We start from the raw sequence: 25282 nt of genomic DNA, 5'->3' as shown, positions 1-25282 counted from the left end.
CACAAGAAAACTACAGACCAACAACCCTCATGAATATACATGTAAAAATACTCAACAAAATATTAGGAAACCAAATCTTGCAATATTTCAAAATGACTGCACACTATGACTGTTGTATAATAAAGCAATTGGCTGGTCTTGGTTCCTGGTTCCTAAAAGATACCCTCCAAATCTTTGAAATTTCTCACAATAGGAGTGTCTTTTGTTATTAATGGTGGGCCCAAGATAATATCTGATGGCTTATGCTAAGGAATTACTCAAGGTGTGGCCAGTCACACCAGGAGTCTTGGGCTGGGGGCTGGTTATACCAGAAAACTCAACTATTTTTTATTTGGGGCTTTTGAACCATGACATATCAGCCCAATCTCCTGAGAAGGGAAGAATATTGGAGGATGAGTTCAACCACAAGGGCAATGATCCAATCAATCATGCCTACATAATACAACCCCAATAAAAATTCTGGACACCAAAGCTCAGGTGTACTTCCTTAACCAATAATACACATTTATGTACAAGAGGGTCATATTTTCTGACCTCACAGGAAGAGGACACAGAAGTTTAGAGTGGGACTCTCCCAGATCTCACCCTATGTATGCCTTCTTTTGGCTTCATTTTATTCACATATTTCTTGCTATACTAAAACTGTAATTATAAGTATAGTGCCTTACAGAATTTTTAGTCATTCTACAGTTACCAAACCTGAAGGAGTTGTTGGAACCCTAAAATTTGTAGCCTGGTAGTTACAAGTGCAGGTGTCTCAGGAACCCCTGAACTTGCAGCTGGTGCCTGAAATATGAGCAATCTTGGGACTGTGCCCTTAACCTATGTAATCTGACCTAACTCCAGGGACTTAAAAGTCAGAATTGCACTGTAGTTGGTATAAGAATTTATTGTAGTGACTATGTGGGATTTATCCCAGGAATGCAATATTGGTTTAATATTAGAAACCCGATTAATGTAATATACCATATTACTAGGGAAAAAAAGAAGAAAAATCACATAATCATCTCAACAGATGTAGAAAAAGTGTTAGATAAACTCCAACATGCATTTATGATAAAAATTCTCAACTAAGAGTATAAGGAACTAATACCTTATTGACTAGAACCTCTAGGACAATTTGAATAAAAGTGGTAAGAGCAGACATCCTTGTCTTGTTCCCTATCTTAAGGGGAGAAAGCAATTCAGTCTTTTATCAAGCGTGATGACAGCTTCAGGTTTTTTCATAAATGTTCTTTAACAATAAGAGAGACAGAGAGAGGGAGGGAGAAATTAAAGATATTCAGATTGGAAAGGAAGAAATAAAACTGTTTTTATTCACAAGCTACATGATTCTATATGTAGAAAATCCTAAGGAATCCTAACATATAAATACTCACAAAAACTACCATACTAGTACTAATAAAAGAGTACAGCAATGTCATAGGTTACAAGATAAAGGTACAAATATCTACTGTACTTCTATATACTGATAAAGAATAAACCAAAAATGAAATTAGAGATACAGTGAGATCTCTATCATAATCCAAGCAGGGTTTTATTTTGTTTGCAGAAAGTGACAAGCTGATACTAGAATTATTTTGGAATGTAAAGGATGTAGAACAGCCAATTTTGATAAAGAAGAACAAAGTTAGAGGACTAACATTGTTTTCAAAACTTATACTATACAGCTTTAGTAATAAAGACTATGAGATAATGGTATAAAGACAGATATATAGTTCAACTGAATAGAATCAATAGTTCTGATGTTCACATGCAAAAAGATGAATTTAGGCTCTTACCATATACAAAAATTAGCTCAAATGAATCACAGATTTAAATGTAAGAGCTAAAACTATAGAAGAACTTCTGGAAGAAAACAGGAGAAAATTTTCATGATCTTGGAATAGACCATTTCTTAGATACAATATCGAGAGCATGATTCAGAAAAGAAAGAAATGATAAACTGGACTTGGTAGCAGTTTGACATGGTTATGAATTCCAAAAATAGATACTGGATTGTGTTTGTAATCTGGTATATATCTGGGCATGATTAAGTTATGATTAGGGCTTTGATTGGGCCACGTCATTAAGGCATCACCTGGCAAGGGGTGGGGACTCATAGATAAAAGGCATGGCAAAGGACACAGTTGAGGATTTTTGATGTTGGAGTTTGATGCTGAAGCCTTAAACTGGAGCCCCAGGAAGAGAGGGACCCTGAGCCCACGAAGAAGGAAGCCCTGGGAAGAAAGGAACCTTGAACCCAGAAAGAAGCAAGACCCTGAAAAGGAGTAACCCAGGAAGCATGAACCCTTGCAGATATTGGTAGCCATCTTCCTCCAACATGTGAAAATTGACTTTGGTGAGGGAAGTAACTTATGCTTTATGGCCTGGTATCTGTAAGCTCCTATCCCAAATAAATACTCTTTATAAAAACAACCAATTTCTGGTATTTTACATCAGCACCCCTTTGGCTAATACAGAATTAATCAAAATTAAAAACATTTACACTTGGGAAGCGGATGTGCCTTAAGCAGTTGAGCGCCCGCCTCCCACATGGGAGGTCCTGGTTCAGTTCCTGGTTCCTCCAAAGAAAAAACGAGCAGACAATAAGCATAAACAATGAGCAGACAATGAGCAAAAAAATACTAAAAAACATTGAATTGTACACTTAAAAATGTGTGAATTACAAGGTTTGCAAACTATATGTCAATAAAATAATTTTAAAAATTTACACTTCAAAGGCCAATGAAAAAAAATGAAGAAACAAGTCAAAGACTGACAAACTATTTGCATATTATATATTTGAAAACTTGGAAAATGGGCAAAAGATTTTAGACATTTCACCAAAGAAGATACAGAATTGGACTAAAAAGCACCCCCAAAAAAGTTCAGTATCACTAGACATTAGGGAAATGCAAATTAAAACTACAAGATAGCACTTCACACCCACAACAATGGCTATAAAAAAAAGACACAAGGATCACAAGTGTTAGGAGGATGTGTACAAACTAGAACTCTCATACATTGCTGGTGAGAATGTAAAATGGTATTGCCATTTTGGAAAACAGTTTCGCAGTTTCTCTTAAATAGTTATATATACACTTGACTCAGCAAGTCCACTCCTAGGTATCTAACCAAGAAAAATTAAAAAAAAAAAAAAAAAGTCCACACAAAGACTTGTATGCATCCACCACATTTCCTCTTTTTTTTTAAATTAAAGTTAATAGATCACAAGGGACACCACATTCCTCTTAACAGTCAAAAAATGGAAACAATTCAAGCATTCATCAACTGGTAAATGAATAAACAAAATGTGGCATATCTATGCACTAAAATACTATTCAGATATAAAAGGGAACCACCATTGATACATCCTGCAACATGGATGACCCTTGAAAACATTATGCTAAGTGAAAGAAGCCAGCCAAAAAGACTATATATATTATATGATTCTATTTATATGAAATGTTAAAATAAGGCAAATCTATAGAAGCAGAAAACAGGGTGTCTAAAGTTAGGGACAGAAGGAGGGATAGATGGCAAATAGGCACAAGAAATCCTTTTAAAGTGTTATGGAAATATTCTAAAAATAGAGTGGAGCCAGTGCAAAACTTTATACATTTACTAAAAACCATTCAATCACACATTTAAAATGGGTGAATTTTAGAAGTAAATTATACCCCAATAAAGTCAGTAAAATAAAGTCGACAATAGTTTAAGAAAAAACAAGAAACAACAACAAAATTAATATGGTGAGTACTTCTCTCACCTCTGCTGGATATACTGGGCATAATATGAGGAATCATATTATTGCTTGTATCCATAGGCTGGGAATTATCTTGACTCATCTGATCATCGGGTGGCATATAGGCAGGAGGAGGAGTATCAGCTTAAAGGAAAAATATAAGAAAAGTTAAAGCCACAAGAGTTAAAATGTTCATTCTGCTGAAAGTTACTTTGAAAACAATTTTAAAAATTCCTAAGATTGTCAGCAGGGTTCATTACTGAACATCACACATGCAAAAATGTACAACTATCTTAGGGCCAGGTAAAAGGAGAAAAGACAGCACATCCAGTATCTACTGAAAACTTACTTTCATAAGCCAACATTTATTCAGGTCACAACTGTGGCAATCCAAGATAACAGGATCAGTACCACAGTAGAATTCAAGGTCAAGAATTTTGCCTTTATTTGTTTAGAATCATATGCTAGGAGAAACTATAGCTACTGCAAACCAACCTGAAGGGCACACACTTTTCTAGTTTGGGTATAAATCTACAGCTACACTTTTAAATTATCAAGATCATCACATACTGTACGGTGTTATTTAAAACTGGATAGTAAAACCTCCCCTTCCTATTTGCCATCATGACTAATGGTAATTGCCTAATTCTTTCACAACCTCCAAAAATGTCTGCAGCATTTTATTAAATGGCTAAGTAATTTTCTTAGAAAAATGAATATTAACCAGAAAATCTTTTGAGTCCCAACACTTATGGTTGAAAATATTTGCAAAAGCTACAGCTACACTTTTTTATCTCAATACTACTGAATGTAATTTGTCTTTACCCAAAAGTTTATACAGGATGTATTTGGAGACAGGGATACAATCAACACTATATCTAGGATAAACAGTGGACATAGTTTTTGAACAAATTCTGAATAGCAAGTTAAAGTTAAACAGCTGGATTTTAATTCCCCTTAAAAAAAAAACAAACTTCATCAAATGACATTTTGTTGAAGTAGCAAAACCATAAAGAATATACTTATGTAGTAAATATTTCACTATTTGTCAGAGTGACATAATTGTGTTCATGCATGACATGCCATAAACATGCATGACATGCCATAACTTTATAAAATTTACTTATTTTATCTTAATCTTCCAGGCAAATCAGCTTATCAGTTAACTAACAAAACATAACTGGGGTTCACTTTAAACTTTCAAAGTCTAAACTGACTTGAAAACAATGAAGTAAAGTTGAAAAAGAGTACAGACTGTAGAGTCACATAGTTGTTCTGAATATTAAATTTAATATAATAGCTTTCATGACAGTATCAGTATAGTATTATAAATCATATAAAAATATTTAACTTTAATTCAAATAAGGCTCTTCCATTTTTTAAACATATATACCAGTAAAATGATACTTGGCAAAATAAAATTCAAACTCTTCTGGAAAACAAACAATTATCTAAAGAAAACAGAATAAAAAAACAGCTAATTCTTGGCATATAACTGTTTGCCCAGAGGGCCACAATAAGAACAACTACTGAGTCTCAGATTATTTTTTTGTACTGACAAAATAACGTCTTACCTGGAAGCTGAAATGGACTTCCTGGACCAGAACTTGCAGGGGAGTTGGGATATGTGCTGCTAGCAGGGGAAGGAGGATAAGGACTGTTGGGTGATAAGGGAAAAGGAGTGTTGTTGGGTTGGTGGAAGGAATCTGGAAACGTGGCATTCTGTGGCATGTGTGGTTCATTGTGGCTCAGGTTTCTAAATTGAACCAGAAGGCTGTGTTGTGGATTAAATTCATTATGACGAGGCACTAATACTGGAGGTAAAACTGAAAGACAAAAATCAAGTCATCTGTCAGGAAAGACTAAAGCAATTATCCCAAACCCATAAGAATGGTGGTGGGAGGGGGAGGAAGAAAGGATTCAACCTATTAAATAAAACAATGTACCTTTAGGAAGCTGCTTTGTAGAACTTCAAATCTCTATTTACATAGTAACTAAATTAAAAAAACTTTGAGTGTTAAGTCTGTTTAAGCTACTCTGTTAAACAGAAAATCCAGAACAGATGTTGCTCTTGTTCCATGAGGGATAAGGCATATTACAAAAATAACCATAATTCAATATCCGAACAACCAGAATTTAATGCAATCAGAGCTCAAGAGAGGTAAGTGCTCCCAGGTAGCAAGGAATCAAACTAAATATTACTGGAAGGATAACATCTGACTGGACCTTGAAGAACCGAAAGGATGTCTCGTAGGATTCTAGGAGTGGGAAGAGATAGAGACAGGCAGAGAAGATGAAATAAGGATAGTCAGTCAGCCTAGGCACTGAACTAGGAGGTAAGACTAGAGTGAAGTCAAAATCACTTATGCCCTAAAAGCTTCACATTTGCTATTTTGAAAAATTTTATCTTTCTTAGTTGGAGGGAGCTCATATTTATTTTCTAAATATGATCACAATGAAAATATATCTAATAAAGCCTATTTTAAGAGATTTTTAAAAGGTAAATTTAAACTTTATTCAAACTTTCACTTCTTTCATTTTTTTCTGAAGATCCAAGTGATCAATTACATTCAAATATCTGATTTCCTTTCTCTACTTGAAAGTGAAACAAGCCTAATTCTTTAAACACTTACAGTACCAATTCCTTTTAAAACTGTCCTATATTTGTCAATGTAATTTCACTTCCAAAAATCCCATTTTGACTCAGGTATCATTCAGCAGCAACAAAATCAAGTTGCTTTTAAGTTAACTAGGTCATACTTCCCTTCCATGAAGTAGGAATTTACATGAGAAATCAGAGGCCCTATAAGTCAGTATTTGTACTGTTTTCTGTTTCATTTTGTTGAATTAGGGTTGTAAATAGATGGCTAACATCTAACTGCAATTGTTTTGTTTTACTGTGTGTGTTCCCAACTGTTGCTCTCCTTACCAAGAGATGGGGCAGCTGCCACTGGGGAGTAAGGCATTAGACAGTATGATGTTCTATGTTTAGCTGGCTAGCAATCTGAAAGACTTAAGGAAATAAGTACTTAGGAATTCAATTCAGTAAGGATTTCTTTACTTCTTTTATTTGAGAGAAAGCTAAAAAATCACTGGCTTCTCTCTTACTTGGAAATTATCTATGCATATCATTTGTCAAAAATTATTTGCACCCAAAATAACATATGCATAGTTAAAAAACAGATGATTCAAGAGATTATATCAAAGACAGCAATTCCCAGTCTCCTCCCCATATTCCTTCCAGAGACAACAAATTTAAATTCTTCATAGTCATTTCTTCTGACATTTACTTTGTGCATTACCAAATGATATGCTTATACTGCTATTATTAATTTGTCAAGAAATCATTTGTAAACCTGCTGTTGTGGCAAATGAGGTAACTTCCTTATATTATTCTACTTACCCCCTATTTCCCTTCCCTGACATAAAGTTACAAAATAATTTTGGTTAAAGGGGACCAGAAGGTTTAACTCAGTGGCTGACCTGCTTTGCATGTAGGAGGTATTAGATTCAATCCCCAGAACCTCCAAAAAAATTTTTTTGGCTAAATTTCAGTATTATTTATATTATGTTATATTATATATGCATGTGTATATATTTTAAAATATACATTACATATAAAATTCACTGCTAAATCAAGTAGTACACTCTGATTATATTTTCTTCTTTTTTTTTTTAAAGATTTATTTATTTATTTCTCTCCCCTTCCCCCACCACCCCAGTTGTCTGTTCTCTGTGCCTATTTGCTGCGTCTTCTTTGCCTGCTTCTGTTGTTGTCAGCGGCACAGGACTCTGTGTTTCTTTCTGTTGCGTCATCTTGTTGTGTCACTTCTCCATGTGTGGGGAGCCATTCCTGGGCAGGCTGCATTTTCTTTCACGCTGGGTGGCTCTCCTTCCGGGGCGCACTCCTTGTGCGTGGGGCTCCCCTACGCGGGGACACCCGTTTGGCAGGGCACTCCTTGCATGCATCAGCACTGCACATGGGCCAGCTGCACACAGATCAAGGAGGCCCGGGGTTTGAACCGCGGACCTCCCATGTGGTAGATGGATGCCCTGACCACTGAGCCAAGTCTGCCGCCCTGATTTTATTTTCTTGAACAGTGCTTTTATTAAAATTGTGGCCGTGTTCCTTCATTTCCTTAAAACATGTATCACTAATATTTCCACATGTCAACAGATCTGTCAAATGCCTAACAAGACTATTTTCCAGAGACTTCAAATCAAATTACCTATTGATTACATATTTTTCCCCTGGATCCTCCATCTATTTGTTCCAACAGATTGGTGGCTACTTTACCTTTTATGTACCTGAAGTCCTTGGACTTCTAATCCTTTCCCTCCCATTTCTTAGACTTCATCTTCAACAAGCTTCCAAAGAAAGGGTGAAAGGCAGGTGATTTTCTTGAGTCACTGCATGTGTCAAAATGTCTTGTCTTTTGTTTGTCTGCAGACAGAATTCTAGGATAGACAATTTCTTTCCTCTGAATTTTGAGGGAAATGCTTTGTTTTCTTCCAGAATTAAGAACTGCCATTGAGAACTGCAATATTCTTGATTCTTAGTCCTTTGCATGTGTCCTATCTTTTCTCTTTGGAGGCTTTCATAATCTTCTTTTAATCCCTAATACACTAAGATTTCACAGGTGGGTTTTTTGAATTCTTTGTTTGGGGTACTTGGTTGTTGGACTCTGAATTGTCAGTTCTAGAAAATGTTTTATAGTATTTCTTTGCTCATTTTATCCCTGCTATCCTCTATTTCCAGAATTTATTCTTCTATTAGAATTTACATTTAATTTGATATATAGTCTGAGCCAGTTGTTTTAATCTAAGCATTTCTCATGCACTAACTCATCTAATCCTCATAAAAACACTGGGGTAAAATTATTCTTCCCATTTTACCGATGAGAAAGTCACAGAATGGTTAAGTAACTTTGCCTGAGGTCACATGGGTAGCATGTGGTAAAACTAGGATTCAAATCCAGAAAGTCAGGCACCAGAACCACTAGACAGTATTATCTATTTGATTAAATATGAGATCATCCAGATTGGCCCCCTAGTTTTCTTATCTTCTTTATCATTTCCCCAATATTTTCCATTGTTTTTATCCTTTCATAATAATTTCTGGCTCCACCATATACTAGCTGTGTATTCTTGCATAATAAGTTATTGTTCCTCTAAGTCTTGGTTTCCTTATCTGTAAAATGCAAGTAACCTCACAGGGTCAGAAAAATGCCTAATCCAAAAATGCTCAAAAATTGTTAGTAGCTACTATTGTTAATATGGCTACTATTAATACTATATCTTTAAAGCAGTTTTAGTGAGATACATTCACATACCATTCATTCATTCCAAATTGTACAATCAAAGGCTTTTAGTATAATCAGTGCTGTACATTCATCACCAAAAAAAATTTTAAAACAATTTCATTACTCCAAAAATAAAAACTCCATACTTTAGCACTCACCCCTCAATCTTTCTGTCCTTCTCTAGTCCTATATAAGGACTAATCTAACTCAATCTTTATAAATTGATTTATATTTACCTTTTATATAAATGGAATCACACAATATGTAGTACTTTGTGTCTGGTTTCTTTCATTTACCATAATGTTGGGGGTTTTTGCCTGATATTAACATCTTGTAGCATTAATACACATTAGTTCAGGTTCAAAGAAAACAGTCTCATACATGCAATATTACCCATATTTGTATTTCATGTGAGGTTTTACTTTGTTATACTACACTCCGTTACATTTTTCAGCTTTCCTTCTAGTAATATACGATCTTAGACTTTCCCTTTCAACCACTGTGATACCCATATAATAGCACCGCTAGTTACAAACACTATGATGTGCTTTCATCATTTCTATTCATTTCCAGAGATTAACAAATAACCTTTTTATCAATTTTGCACAGGTTTACCCCAGCTTTCCATTCTCCAACCTCATTCTGTTTTTTTGTAACCTATATCCTACTTATTAATTCCATGAGTTTACAAAATATATTTAGTACACAATAGCACTATCATACAGTATTTGTTGTGTCTGGCTTGCTTCACTCAATAAAATGTCCTCCAGATTCATCTCTGCTGTCATCTGCTTAACGACTTTTCTTCTTACAGCTGCTTAGTAATCCATTGTGTCTATAAACATGCATAGTGCCACTATGAACAATGGTATGCAGATGTCTGCTTGAGTTACTGTTCTCAGTTCTTTGGGGTATATACCTAGCATTGATATTACCAGATTACATGGCAACTCTATATTCAACTTCCTTAGGGACTGCCAAACAGCCCTCCATAGTGGCTGTACCATTCTACATTCTCACCAACAGTGTATAAGTGTTCCTATCTCTCCACATCTTCTCCAACACTTGTAGTTTTCTGTCTTTTTAATAGTGGTCATTCTAACAGATGTGAAATGATATCTCATTGTAGCTATGATTTGCATTTTCCTAATCGTTAGTGACACTGAATATTTTTTTATGTTTTTTCACTATTTGTATTTCTTTTTTGGACAAAAGTCTATTCAAGTCTCTCACCATTTTTAAATAGGGTTGTCTTATCATTGAGTTGTAGCATGCCTTTATATACCATATATATTCAACCTTTATTGGATACGTGATTTCCAAAATATTTTCTCTCATTATGTGAGCTGCCTTTTAACCCTTTTGACAAAGTCCTTCAAGGTATGAAGTATTTAATTTTGAGGAGGTCCCATTTATCTATTTTCTTTTTTTTTTTTTATTTATTTCTCTTCCTTTTCCCCCTACCCCAGTTGTCTGTTCTCTGTGTCTATATGCTGCGTATTCTTCTTTGTCCGCTTCTGTTGTTGTCACGGCATGGGAATCTGTGTTTCTTTTTCTTGCGTCATCTTGTTGTGTCAGCTCTTCGTGTGTGCGGCGCCATTCTTGGGCAGGCTGAACTTTCTTTTGCTCTGGGCAGATCTCCTTATGGGGCGCACTCCTTGTAAGTGGGGCTCCCCTACATGGGGCACCCCTGCGTGGCACGGCACTCCCTGTGCGCATCAGCACTGCGCGTGGGCCAGCCCCACAAAGGTCAAGGAGGCCCAGGGTTTGAACCATGGACCTCCCATGTGGTAGACAGACGCCCAACCACTGGGTCAAGTCTGCTTCCCTCTATTTTCTTTTTTGTTACTCGAGCTTTGGGTGTAAGATCCAAGAAACCACCACCTACCACAAGATTTTGAACATTTCCCTACATTTTCTCATATATATCTCAATAAAACTACTTAACACATAATTAAATAACTGTGCAAGAACAGCCAGAAATTGCAACTACATACAGCAGGGGAAGCACAGAGATTAAGAGGTGAAGAATTTTCTTGTTTGTCTGTTTTTTGATTATCATTATTATTGAAATAATGAAAGTGCTCTAATAATAACTGAAGTGATGAATGCACAACTATGTGATTACACCAAATGCCTTGGATGAACTGCATGCCTTAAGATGTATCAATAAAACTGATTTGTCTTTAAAAAAAAAAAAGTTAGTTTTAGAGGTGAGGTTTTATTTCTGGACTCTCAATTCTACTCTACTGATCAATGTGTCTATCTTTATGCCAAAACCATGATGTTTTGACTACTGTAGCTTTGTAATGTTTCAGGGTCAGGCAGTGAAAGTCCTCCCACATCACTCTTCTTTTTTAGGATGCTTTAGGATACAGGTGCACTTACCCTTCCAAATAAATTTGGTAGTATTTTTCTATTTCTGTAAATAGAATTCTGATTGGTATTGCACTGAATCTATAAATCAATTTAGGTAGGATTGACATCTTTACGATATTTAGTCTTCCAATACATGAACACAGAATGTCTTTCCATTTGTTTAGGTCTTCACTGATTTATTTTAGCATTATATTTTGTAGTGTTCTGAATATAGGTCCTGTACCTACTTTGTGAAATTAATTCCTAGGTATTTAAGTTTTTTGTTGTTACTGTAGATGGAATTCTTTCCCCTGATTTCCTCCTCAGATTGCTCAATACTAGTGTACAGAAGCATTACAAATTTTTGTGTGTTGATTTATCCTGCCATTTGGCTGGACACACTTACTAGCTCAAGTAACTTTGTTGTAGACATGTCAGAATTTTTCTAAATATCGGATCATGTCATCAGTGAATAGTGAGTGTTTAATTTCCTATTTTCCTATTTGGGTGCCTTTTATTTTCATTTTGTCTAATTGCTCTAGCTAGAACTTTTAGCACACTGTTGATTAACAATGGTGACAACAAGCATCCTAGTCTTGTTCCCAACCTTGAGTGAAAGCTTTCAACCTTTCTCCATTGAACAGGATGTTGGCTGTGGGGTTTTCATATATGCCTTTTATCATATTAAGGAATTTCCTTCTATTCCTATCTTTTGTAGTATTCTTATCAAGAAAGAATGCTGGATTTTTCAAATGCTCTTTCTGCATCAATTGAGATGATCATGCAGTTTTTCCCCTCAATTTGTTATGTGGTATATTACATTAATTGATTTCCTTATGGTGAACTACTCTTGCATACCGGGAATAAATTCCACTTGGTCGTAGTGTATAATTCTTTTGATATGCTGTTAGATTCTATCTGCAAGTATTTTGTTGAGAATTTTGCATCTATGTTCATCAGAGAGACTGGCTGGTAATTTTCTTTTCTTGTAGTATCATTACCTGGCTTTGGTATTAGGGTGATATTGGCGTCATAAAATGTGTTGGGTAATTTTCGCTCCTCTTCAATTTTTTGGAAGAGTTTAAACAGGACTGGTGTTAATTCTTGAATGTTTGGTAGAATTCACCTGTGAAGACATATGGTCCTGTAGTTTTCTTTTAGCAGATTTTTTGATGACTGATTCAATCTCTTAAAATGTGACTGGTTTGTTGTGTTTTTTTATTTCTTGTAGAGGCAACAAAGGTTGTTTTTGCGTTTCTAGAACTTTGCCCATTCCATCTAGGTTGTCAAGTTTGCTGGCATAGTTTCTCATAATAGCCTCTTACGATCCTTTCTGTTTCTGTGGGGTCAGTTGTAACTCACCCCCTTTCATTTCTGATGTTATTGATTTGCATCTTTTCTCTTTTTTTCTGTTAGTCTAGCTAAGGTTTTGTCAATTTTATTGATCTACTCAAAGAACCCACTTTTGTTTCTGTTGATTTTCTGTTTTTTTGGTTCTCAATTTCATTTATTTCTACTCTAATCGTTATTTCTTCCCTCCTGCTTCCTTTTGGATTGGTTTACTATTCTTTTTCTAGTTACTCCAATTGTTCAGTTAGACCTTTGATTTTTGTGTTTTAGAAAAGTTTTAGAGATATATTCACATACCATACAATTTAAAGAGTACAATCAACGGCTTTTAGTATAATCACAGTGTTATGAAATCATCACCACAAAAAATTTTACAATTTCATTACTCTAATCCCTCTCTCCTTCCCCTGCCCTTCATAACTTCTATTCTTTTTTAGATGTTTAAGGCTATAAATTTCCCTCTCAGCACTGCCTTCGCTATATCCATAAGTTTTGATAAGTTGTGTCCTCATTTTCATTTGTCTCAAAATATTTACTAATTTTTCTTACAATTTTCTCTTGACCCACTTTAAGAGTGTGTTGTTTAGCCTCCAAACATTTGAGAACTTCCCTTTTCCTGTCTATTATTGATTTCCAGTTTCATTCCATTATGATTTGAGAAGATGCTTTGCATAATTTCAACCATTTTCTATTTATTGAGCCTTGCCTTGTGACCCAATATACAGTCTATCCTGGAGAAAAATCCATGAGCTCTTGAGAAGAATGTATAAAAGGCTGATTTGGGGTGCGATGTTCCGTATGTCTGTTACGTCTAGCTCATCATTCAATGTTACCTTGTTGATCTTCTGTCTAGCTATTTTATCTAGTGATGTGAGAGGTGTCTGAGATGTTTATTTCTCCCTTCGGTTTTGCCAGAGGTTGTCTCATGTATTTTGGGGCACCTGGTTAGGTGCACAGATATTTATGACTCTTATTTCTTCCTGGTGGACTGTCCCTTTTATTAATATCTAAAGGTTTTCTTTATCTCTGACAAGTTTTCTGCATTTGTTTTGTCCAATATTAGTATAACTACCCCTGCTCTTTTTTGGTTATTGTTTATGTGGAGTATGTTTTTCCATCCTTTGACTTTCAGTTGATTTGTATCCCTGGGCCAAAAGTGAGTCTCTTTTAGGCAGCATATGGATGGACCATATTTTTTATCTATTATGTCAGCCTTTATCTTTTGATTGGGAGTTTAAACCATTTACACTCAATGGTATTACTGTAAAGGCCTTATTTACTTCCACCATTTTTTTCCTTTGGTTTTAATACATCCTATTTTATTTTTGTCAGTCTTGTTAAGTCTTTTAGTTATCCTTTCTGCTATTCTTGCCTTCTACACTCTCCTCCAAGCCTCTCTCTCCTGTTTTTTTATCTCAGGATCTAAGGATCCTTTGAATATTTCCTACAAAGGCAGAATCTTTTTCCAAACTCTCCCATTTTCCATTTATTTGTGAATATTTTAAATTCACCTTCATATCTGAAAGACAATTTTGCTGGATAAAGAATTCTTAGCTGGCAATTTTTGTCTTTCATTTTCCTATTATATCATACCATATTATTCTCACCTCCATGGTTTCTGATGAGAAATCTGCACTAAGTCCTACTGGGTGTCCCTTGTGACAGTTTGCTTCTCCCTCACAGCTCTCAGAATTTTCTCATCACCTTTGACGTTTGACATTCTGTGTCTTGGAGTAGGTCTATTCACATTTATTTTGATTAGGACATGGTGCACTTCTTGGACATGTAAGTTCATTTCTTTCATGAGAGTTGGGAAATTTTCAGCCATTATTTCCCTTCTCTTCTCCTGGAACTACCATGACATGATGTTGTTGCACTTTATCATTCAACTTCCTGAGCCCCTGTTCAAATTTTCCATTCTTTTCTCTCTTCAATCTCAGCTGTTGCAAGCCTGTCACGCGTTTGCTGTCTTGTTCATCTTCTCTAGGAGACACCAGAACCGAACCCAGGACCTCCCATGTGGTAGGCGGGAGCTCAAATGCTTGAACCACATATGCTTCCCTCAAATGTGTTTTTGATGTCACCTATCATGTCTTTCATTTCCATGGCTCTATTTTCTATTGTGTTCACTCAGTGTCTTCTTGATGGCCTTTATCTTTTTAGCCACATTGTCTTTCAATTCATTGATTAGTTGTCTCAAATTCTATGTCTCATCGGGGATTTGATAAAATTTCTTTGCTTGATCCATTTCTTCCATTTTCTTAATAAGAATTGTAATTTTATGCTAATGTCTAGGCATCTCATTATGATGGTGAGTTTATTCTTGATATTCAATTTCTCTCTTTTGTAAGGATTTAGTGGCTGGAGCCTGTTATTGCCAGTCTTTAATTCTTGCTTCAACCTGCTCTAGGTCCTTAGGACTGTTTGTGTTAGTTGCTCAAATCTGGACCCTGAACCCAGTAATGGATTGCAGACTGGCTTCCAAGGCCTTGGGGAGGGAGGCTGTAAAGGCAGAAAAGGCCTCTCATTTATTTTTAGTTCCTCTCCTGCCCTCCCTTGTTCCACCAGCAGATAGTGCTCTTCAGCAAGCCTCTCAGTTCAAAGCCTGGTCAGAGGTATTAACTGCAACACAGGTGGCAACAGTATGACAGAGGATCCTGCCTTGAGATTATTCAAACTCTTTCTTTTTTTTTTTTTTAAAGATTTATTTATTTATTTAATTTCCCCCCCTCCCCTGGTTGTCTGTTCTTGGTGTCTATTTGCTGCGTCTTGTTTCTTTGTCCGCTTCTGTTGTCGTCAGCGGCACGGGAAGTGTGGGTGGCGCCATTCCTGGGCAGGCTGCTCTTTCCTTTCACGCTGGGCGGCTTTCCTCATGGGCGCACTCCTTGCGCGTGGGGGAGGTTCCCCCACGCGGGGGACACCCTTGCGTGGCACGGCACTCCTTGCGCGCATCAGCACTGCGTATGGGCCAGCTCCACACGGGTCAAGGAGGCCCAGGGTTTGAACTGCGGACCTCCCATATGGTAGACGGACGCCCTAACCCCTGGGCCAAAGTCCGTTTCCCTATTCAAACTCTTTCAATTCTAACTTTTTCAGAGGCTGTTCTCCAACTTTCTTGGCAGCCCCCTCCCTTATTCCAGGTTGGAAATAATTCCACTCCCCTCTGCTTCCTCAACAGTCCTGGTCACTAGAGAGGGTGACTGAGAAGGTTTAACTCTTTTAGTCCCTAGCCAGTCCCCAGTCAGCTCCCAGCACAAACAATGGAGGGGCCCCACCTGGCCTGAAAGTGCTCCTGGGACAGAGCAGACCACATTTGTTGGCCAAATATTGAATCAGCCTTAGGCTGCATCCCTCTCTTTCCCTTTTCCTGGGGAGATGGATCCCTGAGGTCCCCTCTGTCCACGGCCACCATCTTGAGGTCAGAGAATTCACAACAATCTGCTTGTAGCATAGGGGCAAGGGTGCTGGAGGCTGCAGCTGCAGTTTCTACTCACAATGTTTCCATCAATATTCTTTTAGTGTGCCTCTCTCTCTTGAGTGGTATCCAGTCTTCCTCTGATGTCCTAAATCCTTGAACATCTTTTTTCCAGGCCATTTCTGCCTCCTCTAGCTATTTTTCTCGGAGAGAAGTGGGTCCCATGTCTCTCTGATCCACCAACTTTCCAGAAGTCCTCCTTCTTTATTAATATTAGAACTATAAAGTGATCCATCCTGCCCCACAGCTTCTTGATCTAGGGGATAAGCAAGTTAATCAAGCAGGTCTAGTCTATTCTCTCCCTAAGATATTTGAACTCAGGACCAAAAATAAGGTCTTAATAGTCTCTTTCCAGTAGGTGAACAAGAAAAATGTGAAATTTGAGAAATGTGGGGGGGGGGGAGAAAGCAGGAAAATAAAATGGGGGGGATATGTTATGCGTTTATGTATTATGAGTGTATCTGTACTTTACATCAAAAGAATAAGATCTTTTGCTCCTCAAGAGTCAGTTTTCACCCCCTTGGAGAAAATTTTACCCATGTTGGGAATGCATGAACTAAACAGAATTGAATATGGGGCCAGATCATAGAGATTCTGATCTGGCAAATGATGAGGGACTACCTGCCCTCTCTGCTGTCAAGGTACACAACACATGCCTCTACTACAGAACTCACACCTCTTTAGAATTATCCATTTACCTAGCCCTCTCTCTACCTCCAAACCAGGAGTTTTTTGAGAACACTCTTAAATCCCCAGAGCCTGGACCAATACAGAGCACTTAACATCTTTTAGATGAACAGAAAAACAAGTATGTAAACATTAATGTAATAAAAGCAAGCTTTCAGAAGATTAATCTGGCAGTTTTAGATGCTACATAAACAAAATGCAAAAAATTCAGTTATCCATCCTAAAGCAATACCAATCCTTCTAAGGGATATATCATGGAAGTAGTGAAGGCACCAGACAGGCATGTCATAAGTTTCAAAATAACATTAACAAGGTCTTGATAATCAACTAGATGCAGGAAATAGTTAAAAGAAGCATACCTTCAGCAAATTTAGGATCTAATTTCCAGAGTCATTTAAAAGTATCAGAGATATGCCCCAGTCTGTTCTAGGAAATGAATCAGAGCTGAGAAAAAAGGGCTACAAAAAATAAGACATTTCTCCTGGGTGATTATCACCTATATTCTGGCTATGGGGAGGAAACACTATATTCCTAAATTTTTTGTCTAACAACTCCAAGCAAATATTAAGCTTGGGAATTTTTCAAACTATACTAATTTATTAAATTCTCATATCTTCTTCTCTTCACCAATTCCTTCAAGCTACAGCTCTTCTTGGACTCAATAAGAAATTTAGAATCACCTCACTCACTGGCAGCTCTAAAGTTCTAAAACTGGAACTTTGTCTGGCAGTCCAGCCACTAACAGTGCTATTCTTTTTGCTAATCTCTACATTCAATGTTATTTTCAGAGAATTTTTACCATACTAGTCTTATATTATCTCCCTGTGAATCTCAGTGTGTTGGAGAGCTGTAAAATGGTCCCCATGATTCCTACTTCCTGGTACACCTCCCCTTGCATAATCCCCTTCTGCTGAACATGGGTATTACCTGTGACTTGCTTCTAACAAAAGGAATATGGTAAAGATGCTGGCAGGTATATGATTATATCCCGTAAGAATATAATGTCCATCTTGTAAGGAGATACTCTTTCATTGACTATGTAGAAGCTAGCTGCCATGCAATATGAAGTACCTATGAAGAGGACCTTTTGGCCAAGAACTGAAGGAAGTTTTCAACAGATAATTATTAATAAAGTCCAGCAGCTTGCAAGGAGTTAATTGTGCCAATAATCACAAGACCTTGGAAGTAGATCCTTTCCCAGTCAAGCCTCAGATGAGACCTGGCCCTGACCAACACCTTGATTATAGCCTTGCAGAGGGCCCAGCTATCTTGGACCCCTAACCCATGGAAACTGTGTAATAAATGTGCATTTGTGTTTAGTTGCTAAGCTTGTGATAATATGTTAAATAGCAATAGATACCTAATACACCCAGCAAGTATTTCATAATACTACATATTTCATTCATTACAAAAAAACATACTGACTGAGCACCACTTACTAAGTGCCAGATAACAATAATCTCCTGGGCACTGGGGATGCAGTATTAAATGAGATAGAAGAAAGCCCTACTCATGTCAGGTACTAAAGAAAATAAATACACAGATGCTAAACAAAATAAATATATAACATAGTGCCAAGTGGTGATGTAGGTATTTGAGCAAAGACTGAATGGAGAGTGAAAAAGTGAGCCATGAAAAGATCCTGTGAGGAAGAGTACTCTAGATAAAGGAAACAGCAAGAAGAAAGGCCTAGAAGCAAGAATATGGCAAGCTCAATATGATCACTCTGGCAGCTGTATAGAAAACAGAATGGGGTAAAGAGAAAAGAGAGGCAAGGAGATCAATTAGGAGACTTAGGTGACAGACGATGATGGGCTATACTAGAGTAGTGGTTGTAGAGATAGTGAGAGGTAATAGTATCAAGATGTATATTTTTTAAGGTACAGTTAAAAGCATTTATCTCATAGCTCAAATACAGAGCTTGAGAAGAAACAAAGATGACTTCTAAGAGATTTAGGGTATTCACAGTTAGATGAATGCTAATGCCATTTACTTCAATAGGGAAAATGGGGAAAAAACTGATTTGGTGGGAAAAATCAAGAGTTTTATTTAGACATATTAAATTTTATATACTTATTATACATTCAAGTGAAGTTATCAAGGGAGAAACTGACTCTGGAGTTCAAAATGTAAGTATCAGCTTATAGATGGTTTTAAGACATTAATATAGATGTAGAAAGAGTCCAAGGACTGAGCCCAGTAAAAACAGGACAATGAGCCTGAATAGAGACTGAGCAAGACCAGGCAAAGAGGCAGGAGAACTAGGAGAGTGTAGTGTCCAGGTGGAGGAGGGGGGAAAGGGAAGATCAACACTTGTATCAAATAACGTCGAGAGGGGAAGTAAGGTGAGGACTGAGAAGTGACCCCTTGATCTGCAAGACAATTACTAGTCCAATGGTATAGAAGGAAAACTAGCTGGAATGATATCAAGAAAAAAATGTTACCAAATCCAATGGATGTGTCATGATGATGGGAACGAGTGTTGTTGGGGGGGCGGAGAGGGGGGGTGGGGGGGGTGGGGTTGAATGGGACCTCACATATATATTTTTAATGTAATATTATTACAAAGTCAATAAAAAATAAAAAAATTAATAAAAAAAAAAAAAAAAAAGAAAAAAATGGAAGTGAAGATAGGGACTTAATAAATATGAAGAATCCTATAAAGGGAAACAGTATAGTAGATTGTGTGTGTGTGTGTAAGATACAGAGAAAGAGAGAGACAGACAGAGACAGACAAAGACAGAAAATGAATGAGGTCAAGAGAATAATTTTTTTTTAACTTTTATTTTAGGACAGGCAGTATCATGCCATGCTTACAAGCTATCAGAAATGTCTGAGAGAGAGGGAGTATATGATAATACTGAAGAGAGAGGTTACAACTGTAGGAACTAAGTTCTTGAACAGACAGAAAGAGTGGGATTGAGTGCACATGTGACGCTTAGATAAAGAGAAATAGGTCATCCCCAGGAAAGACAGCTTGTATGTAAGAGCTTACAGTGGACAATGAATTAAAATAAGCCACTTGGGAATTCTATCACTTCCATCTTCATATAAAAAGCTAAATTCAAAATCCAATATTCCTTCCAAAACTAAAATGCTTAAGAAGGAAACACAAGGCTAATATAATCTTTTAACAATTAAATCCAGTTAAATGTAAATCAGGAGAGAGAAGTTTTTTGTTTTCATTCTTGGGGGAGTAAAACCTACCTGGACTTTCCACTCTCTTATAGTGGTACGGGTTGATACAAACTTCTTTTTGCTTAGATCCAAAAGGAAATTCACAAATATCCAATGGCTTTAGCTCATGATGACTCTGCAAGTCAGGCCAGCGCCAAACTCGGCAATATATAACGTGCGGTAGGCCTTTTCTGTGAGAAACCTGCAGGCGTCCATCTAAAGACCTGGGAATAGTGACACATTTGCTTGGCTGTCCTGGACTGCTCAAGGCTTTCTCCAGTTCCTCCATGGCACCCTTTTTCTTTTTTAGCTTTTTCACCAAAGCATCAACTGCTTTTTCTGCCCATTTCTCCTCCTCATCACCTTGCTTCCAGCCCAACAATCGCTTTACTGCTGGACTAGTAAAAGAAAACAAGCTGGCCATTGACGTCATTTGATATAAATCTTCAGAAACTTTCCTGCAACTCAAAGTCAGTGGCTAATGAAAGAACAGATCACAGATGAAAAGTCATATACAGCTCCTAAGCAGAAGTTCCAATTTAAAAAGGAGGAGTGACATTTATCTTCCTAAGTGCCATACACTTCTTTCATTAGTTCAAGTTCTGAAAGAGAAGGGGGAGAAAAAAGGATAAGAACCCCAATTTAAATCAAAGCAATTTATATACACTTAAATTTAAAACTATAATATAATGAAAAGTATGTTACTTTTTAATAAGGGCAGAGAAACTTTACAAAGTAAAACAAAAAATGTAAGTCCAAAAAGAAATTTTCTCTATTACAAATTTCAAAATGAAAGTTCTATGACCATCCAATTTCTCTTCATAATATGAACAAATAATTCACTGGCAATGCTAAATGGGAACCAAAACCAAAAATAGAATATAATATTTTCTACATATTCCCCAAAAAACAGCCTGGAGATTATTCCCTTTGGACAGATCACAAAGCCCCAAAATAGTCTTCTAAGATTTGATTCTGAAATAGTTTTTCTCCCTTTAATCTATGTTATATGCTCTATCAATTTTGAACATGATATGTTCTGATCTAAACAGAAGTCTTAAGAGGAATCTGGCTCTTCTCTAAGGTTATTATTCTCTTTAAAACTGTTCTCATAAGGTCTGGACAAAAAATGTGATACTAGTCAAGCCACATTATTAGATGCAAATTGTATTAAAGGTTATCATAAGATAAAATGTATCAAACCCTCGAATAAATCATAATAGATATAATTGCCAGGAAAAACAGGAATATCATTTTTAAAACTATGAAGGCTGAATAGACTTAAAGAGAATATATTCATACTTTAACTAAAAAGGAATAGTTTATCATTTTGTAATTCCTATAATCCTTACATATCCTGTATTTTTTAAAAAATACTTTTATTAGAGAAGTTGTGGACTTACCAAATAATCATGCACATGTGTGGAATTCCCATATAACACCCCTCCACCAATATACTACATTGTTGTAAAACGTTTTTTACACATTATGAGATACTATCATCAGACTATTACAACTATGGTCTACAGTATACATTTGGTGTATTTTTTCCATAGTCTCCTATTATTAACACCATATACTTTTGGCATTGATCCAAGAATATTACAGTATTGCTGTTAACTATAGTTCATAGGTTACATTAATTGTATTTTTCCCATGCTTCTCTACAATCTTAACTATAGTTCATAGGTTACATTAATTGTATTTTTCCCATGCTTCTCTACAATCGTACCACCTTGAAATAGTAATGTACATATGTTCTAGTTCATAGAAGGATTTGTACTATTAAATACAATTCTCATCCACTTCTGGGTTCACTGTTATTCAATCTATAGATTATTCTCTAGTTTTCTTTCAATTGACATTTACATCCCTAGACTACCCTGTTCAGTCACATTCCCTTTTTTTTTTCAGATTTTTATTTTATTATTTTTTAAAATTTATTTCCCTCCCTCCTCCCACCCCTCCCGTTGTTTGCTCTCTGTGACGATTCGCTGTGTTTTCTTCCTGTCCACTTGCATACTTGTCAGCCGCGCCAGGAATCTGTGTCTCTTTTTTTGTTGCGTCATCTTCCTGTGTCAGCTCTCTGCATGTGTGGTGCCACTCCTGGGCAGGCTGTGCTTTTTTCGCACGGGGCAGCTCTCCTTATGGGGTGCACTCCTTACGCATGAGGCTCCCCTATGCGGGGGACACCCCTGCGTGGCACAGCACTCCTTGTGTGCATCAGCATTGTGTGTGGGCCAGCTCACCACACGGGTCAGGAGGCCCTGGGTTTGAATCCTGGACCTCCCATATGGTAGGCAGATGCTCTATCAATTGAGCCAAATCCACTTCCCCATGTTCCCATTTATAAACCAGCTGCTTTAGTTCTAATCACTGTGTTATCAACTCTATCCATTTCTACACTTTTACAACCAAGCTATTTAAAACTTCTACATACATTAAGCATCAGTACCCCTTCCCAGCCTTCGTCTTATCACCTAATAACCTACAATCTGGGTTTTAACTTAATGCATTTATTCTTCATATTTATTTCATATTCATGAGACCAAGCAATATTTATCCTGTTATGCCTGGCTTATTTCACTTAGCATAATGTCTTCAAGATTCATCTACGTTACCATATGTGTCCCAGTTTCATTTTTTTCTTACATCATCTTAGTATTCCATCATTTGGATATACCACATTTTGTTTTTCCAGTCATCAGCTGATGGACACTTGGGTTGTTTTCATCTTTTTAGCAAACATGAATAATGCCACTATGAACACTGGTGTACCAATTTCTGTTTGCATCACAGTTTTCAGTTCTTTTGGATATAATCCTAGTAGAGGAATCCTCTCCAGCACTTACTGTTTGTTTGTTTGTTTTTTTAAATAATGGCCATTCTGTGTGGTGTGAGATATCTCATTGTCGTTTTGATTTGCATCTCCCTAATAGCTAGTAATAATGAACATTTTTCATGTGCTTTTTGGCCATTTGTAAATTTCCTCTTTGGAGAAATGTCTAAGTCTTTTGACCATTTAACTGGATTGCTTGGTCTTTTTTGGGGGGTATATTTTTTTAAATTTTGTGTTTAAATTTTTTTTTGTATGGTTTGTTTTGTTTTTTGCTTTCCCTTTTACTGTTGAGTTGCATGATCTCTTTCTTTATATAGAATGGAAATCAAACCCTTATCAGATATGTGGTTTCCAAATATTTTCTCCCATTGAAAGTGGTTACCTTTTCATCTTCTTGATGAAGTCCTTTGAATCTCAAGAGTGTTTAAGTTTGACGAGGTTCCATTTATCCATGCTTTCTTTCATTGCTCGTGCTTTCCTGTAAGAATTAAGAATCTGCCATCTACCACCAGGTCTTAAAGATGTTTCCCTACATTTTCTTCTAGGAACTTTACGGTTCTAGTTTTTATATTTAGGTCTTTGGTCCATCTTGAGTTAATTTTTGTGTAAGATGTGAGATAGGGGTTCTCTTTATTTTAGATGTGGATATCCAGTTCTCCCAGCACCATTTGTTGAATAGACTGTTCTGCCCCAGCTGGGTGTGTTTGACAGCCCTGTCAAAAATCACTTTACCATATATGTGAGGTCTGTTTCTGAACCATCAGTTCAGTTCCATTGGTCTATGTGTCTGTCTTTATGCCAGTACCATGCTGTTTTTACTACTGTAGCTGGTAATATGATTTAAAGTCTGGAAATCAGAGTCCTCCAACTCTGCTATTCCTTTTTAAGATGCTTCTGGGTATTCAGGGCCCTTATCCTTTCCAAATAAACTTGATAACTGTGTTCTCCATTAATAAAAAAAGTGCTTGTGGAATTTTTATCGGGATTGTATTGAATCTGTATATCAATTTGGGTAGAACTGATATCTTAACAATATTTAGTCTTCCAATCCATGAGTATGGAATGTTCTTTCATTTATTTTGGTCTTTTTTTTTAATGAGAGATTTTTATCTTTAGTTTTATATATAAGAAAGCATTTTGCTTAACTATTAAATTAGCAGCTATGGTCATTTCAGAAAAATAATAAATGCATATTTTATAAAGTAGACCTTTGTAAGAAAAATAAGGTTCTCAAGGAATCAGTAAAATTGGGCCATAAATACAATATTAGTAAAAAATTCCATATGCACAATTACTATTAAAGCTTTCAACCCAAAACAGTGGTTGCTAGTGACAGAACCATCACATAAGCTCCACATTTCAAGGAGCTGAAAAACAGAACTGGAAAGAATTACAAAGTATTATAAATTTGAGCATCTATGCGGATAGATATGTCACTAAAAACGAAGCTCTTAATACCTTAGAACACATTATATGGCCCATGACTTCAATTCACTTATATTTTTTTGTTCTTTTATGACACTTTTGTCAGATATATTGACCATCAAAGTGTGGACCATATTTTAATTTTTATCTACAATTACACTGTCACTTAAGAACTCAAATTTTTTTGTCATGGTCTGATATTTAGTCTAATCTTGTCTAATTTGACTTTTTCTTAACTTTAGATTACATAAATGTTACATCAAAAATATAAGGGATTCCCATATACTCCACCCCTTTCCCCTCCCATACTTTTCTCCATTAACATCTTTCATTAGTATGATACATTTATTACACTTGATACATTTTGTCAAAACCTATAAAACTGAGTGGTGCAAAGTAAATCATAATGTAAACTGTAGACTATGGTTAGCAGCAATACTTCAATATGTGTTCATCAATGTCTTTATTTCTTTAGCAATGCATTCAGTTTTCTGAATACAAGGTTTTATGTCCTTGGTTAAGTTTATTCCTAAATATTTGATTCTTTTAGTTACGATTGTAAATGGAATTTTTTTTTCCCAACTTCCTCCTCAGACTGCACCTTAATAATGGATAGAAACACACTGATTGTTGCATATTAACCTTGAATCCTGGCACTCTGCTGAAATTGTTTATTAGCTCTAGCAACTCTGTTGTAGATTTTTCAGGACCTTCTAGATACAGGATCATGTCATCTGTGAAGAGCAAAAGTTTTGCTTCTTCCTTTCTGATCTGGATGCCTTTTATTTCTTTTTGCCTGATTTCTCTAGCTAGGAGACCTCTAGCACTACATTGAACAACAGTGGTAACAGTGGACATCCTTGCCTTCTTTCTGATCTCAACGGCAAAACTTTCAGTCTCACCACTGAGCACAAGGTTAGCTGTGTATTTTTCATATATGG

The 25282-nt window shown here is 36.4% G+C and overlaps 1 protein-coding gene across 5 annotated transcripts in view; it reads right to left on the bottom strand.

Moving 5' to 3' along the window:
• The window catches only part of SMAD5 (SMAD family member 5), a 93555-nt gene that overhangs the window by 13493 nt on the left and 54780 nt on the right, over nt 1-25282 (bottom strand). For 4 of the 5 annotated variants that reach the window (XM_004467396.3, XM_058279107.1, XM_058279104.1 and 1 more), the window contains 3 exons: nt 20108-20679; nt 5302-5553; nt 3752-3871 (listed from right to left, as the gene is read on the bottom strand). In XM_004467396.3, coding sequence (XP_004467453.1) covers nt 3752-3871; nt 5302-5553; nt 20108-20510 — 775 coding nt within the window. In that variant the 5' untranslated portion in view covers nt 20511-20679. Of the gene's footprint in view, nt 1-3751; nt 3872-5301; nt 5554-20107; nt 20680-23298; nt 23395-25282 lie in introns of those variants that run through there. The other variant, XM_023591399.3, reaches the window with a different exon arrangement.

Source organism: Dasypus novemcinctus, chromosome 2, assembly GCF_030445035.2.
Source record: "Dasypus novemcinctus isolate mDasNov1 chromosome 2, mDasNov1.1.hap2, whole genome shotgun sequence".
Classification (NCBI taxonomy): Eukaryota; Metazoa; Chordata; class Mammalia; order Cingulata; family Dasypodidae; genus Dasypus; species Dasypus novemcinctus.
The sequence above is the reverse complement of the archived record's forward strand: the minus strand, read 5'-3'. Positions and strand labels throughout refer to the sequence as shown.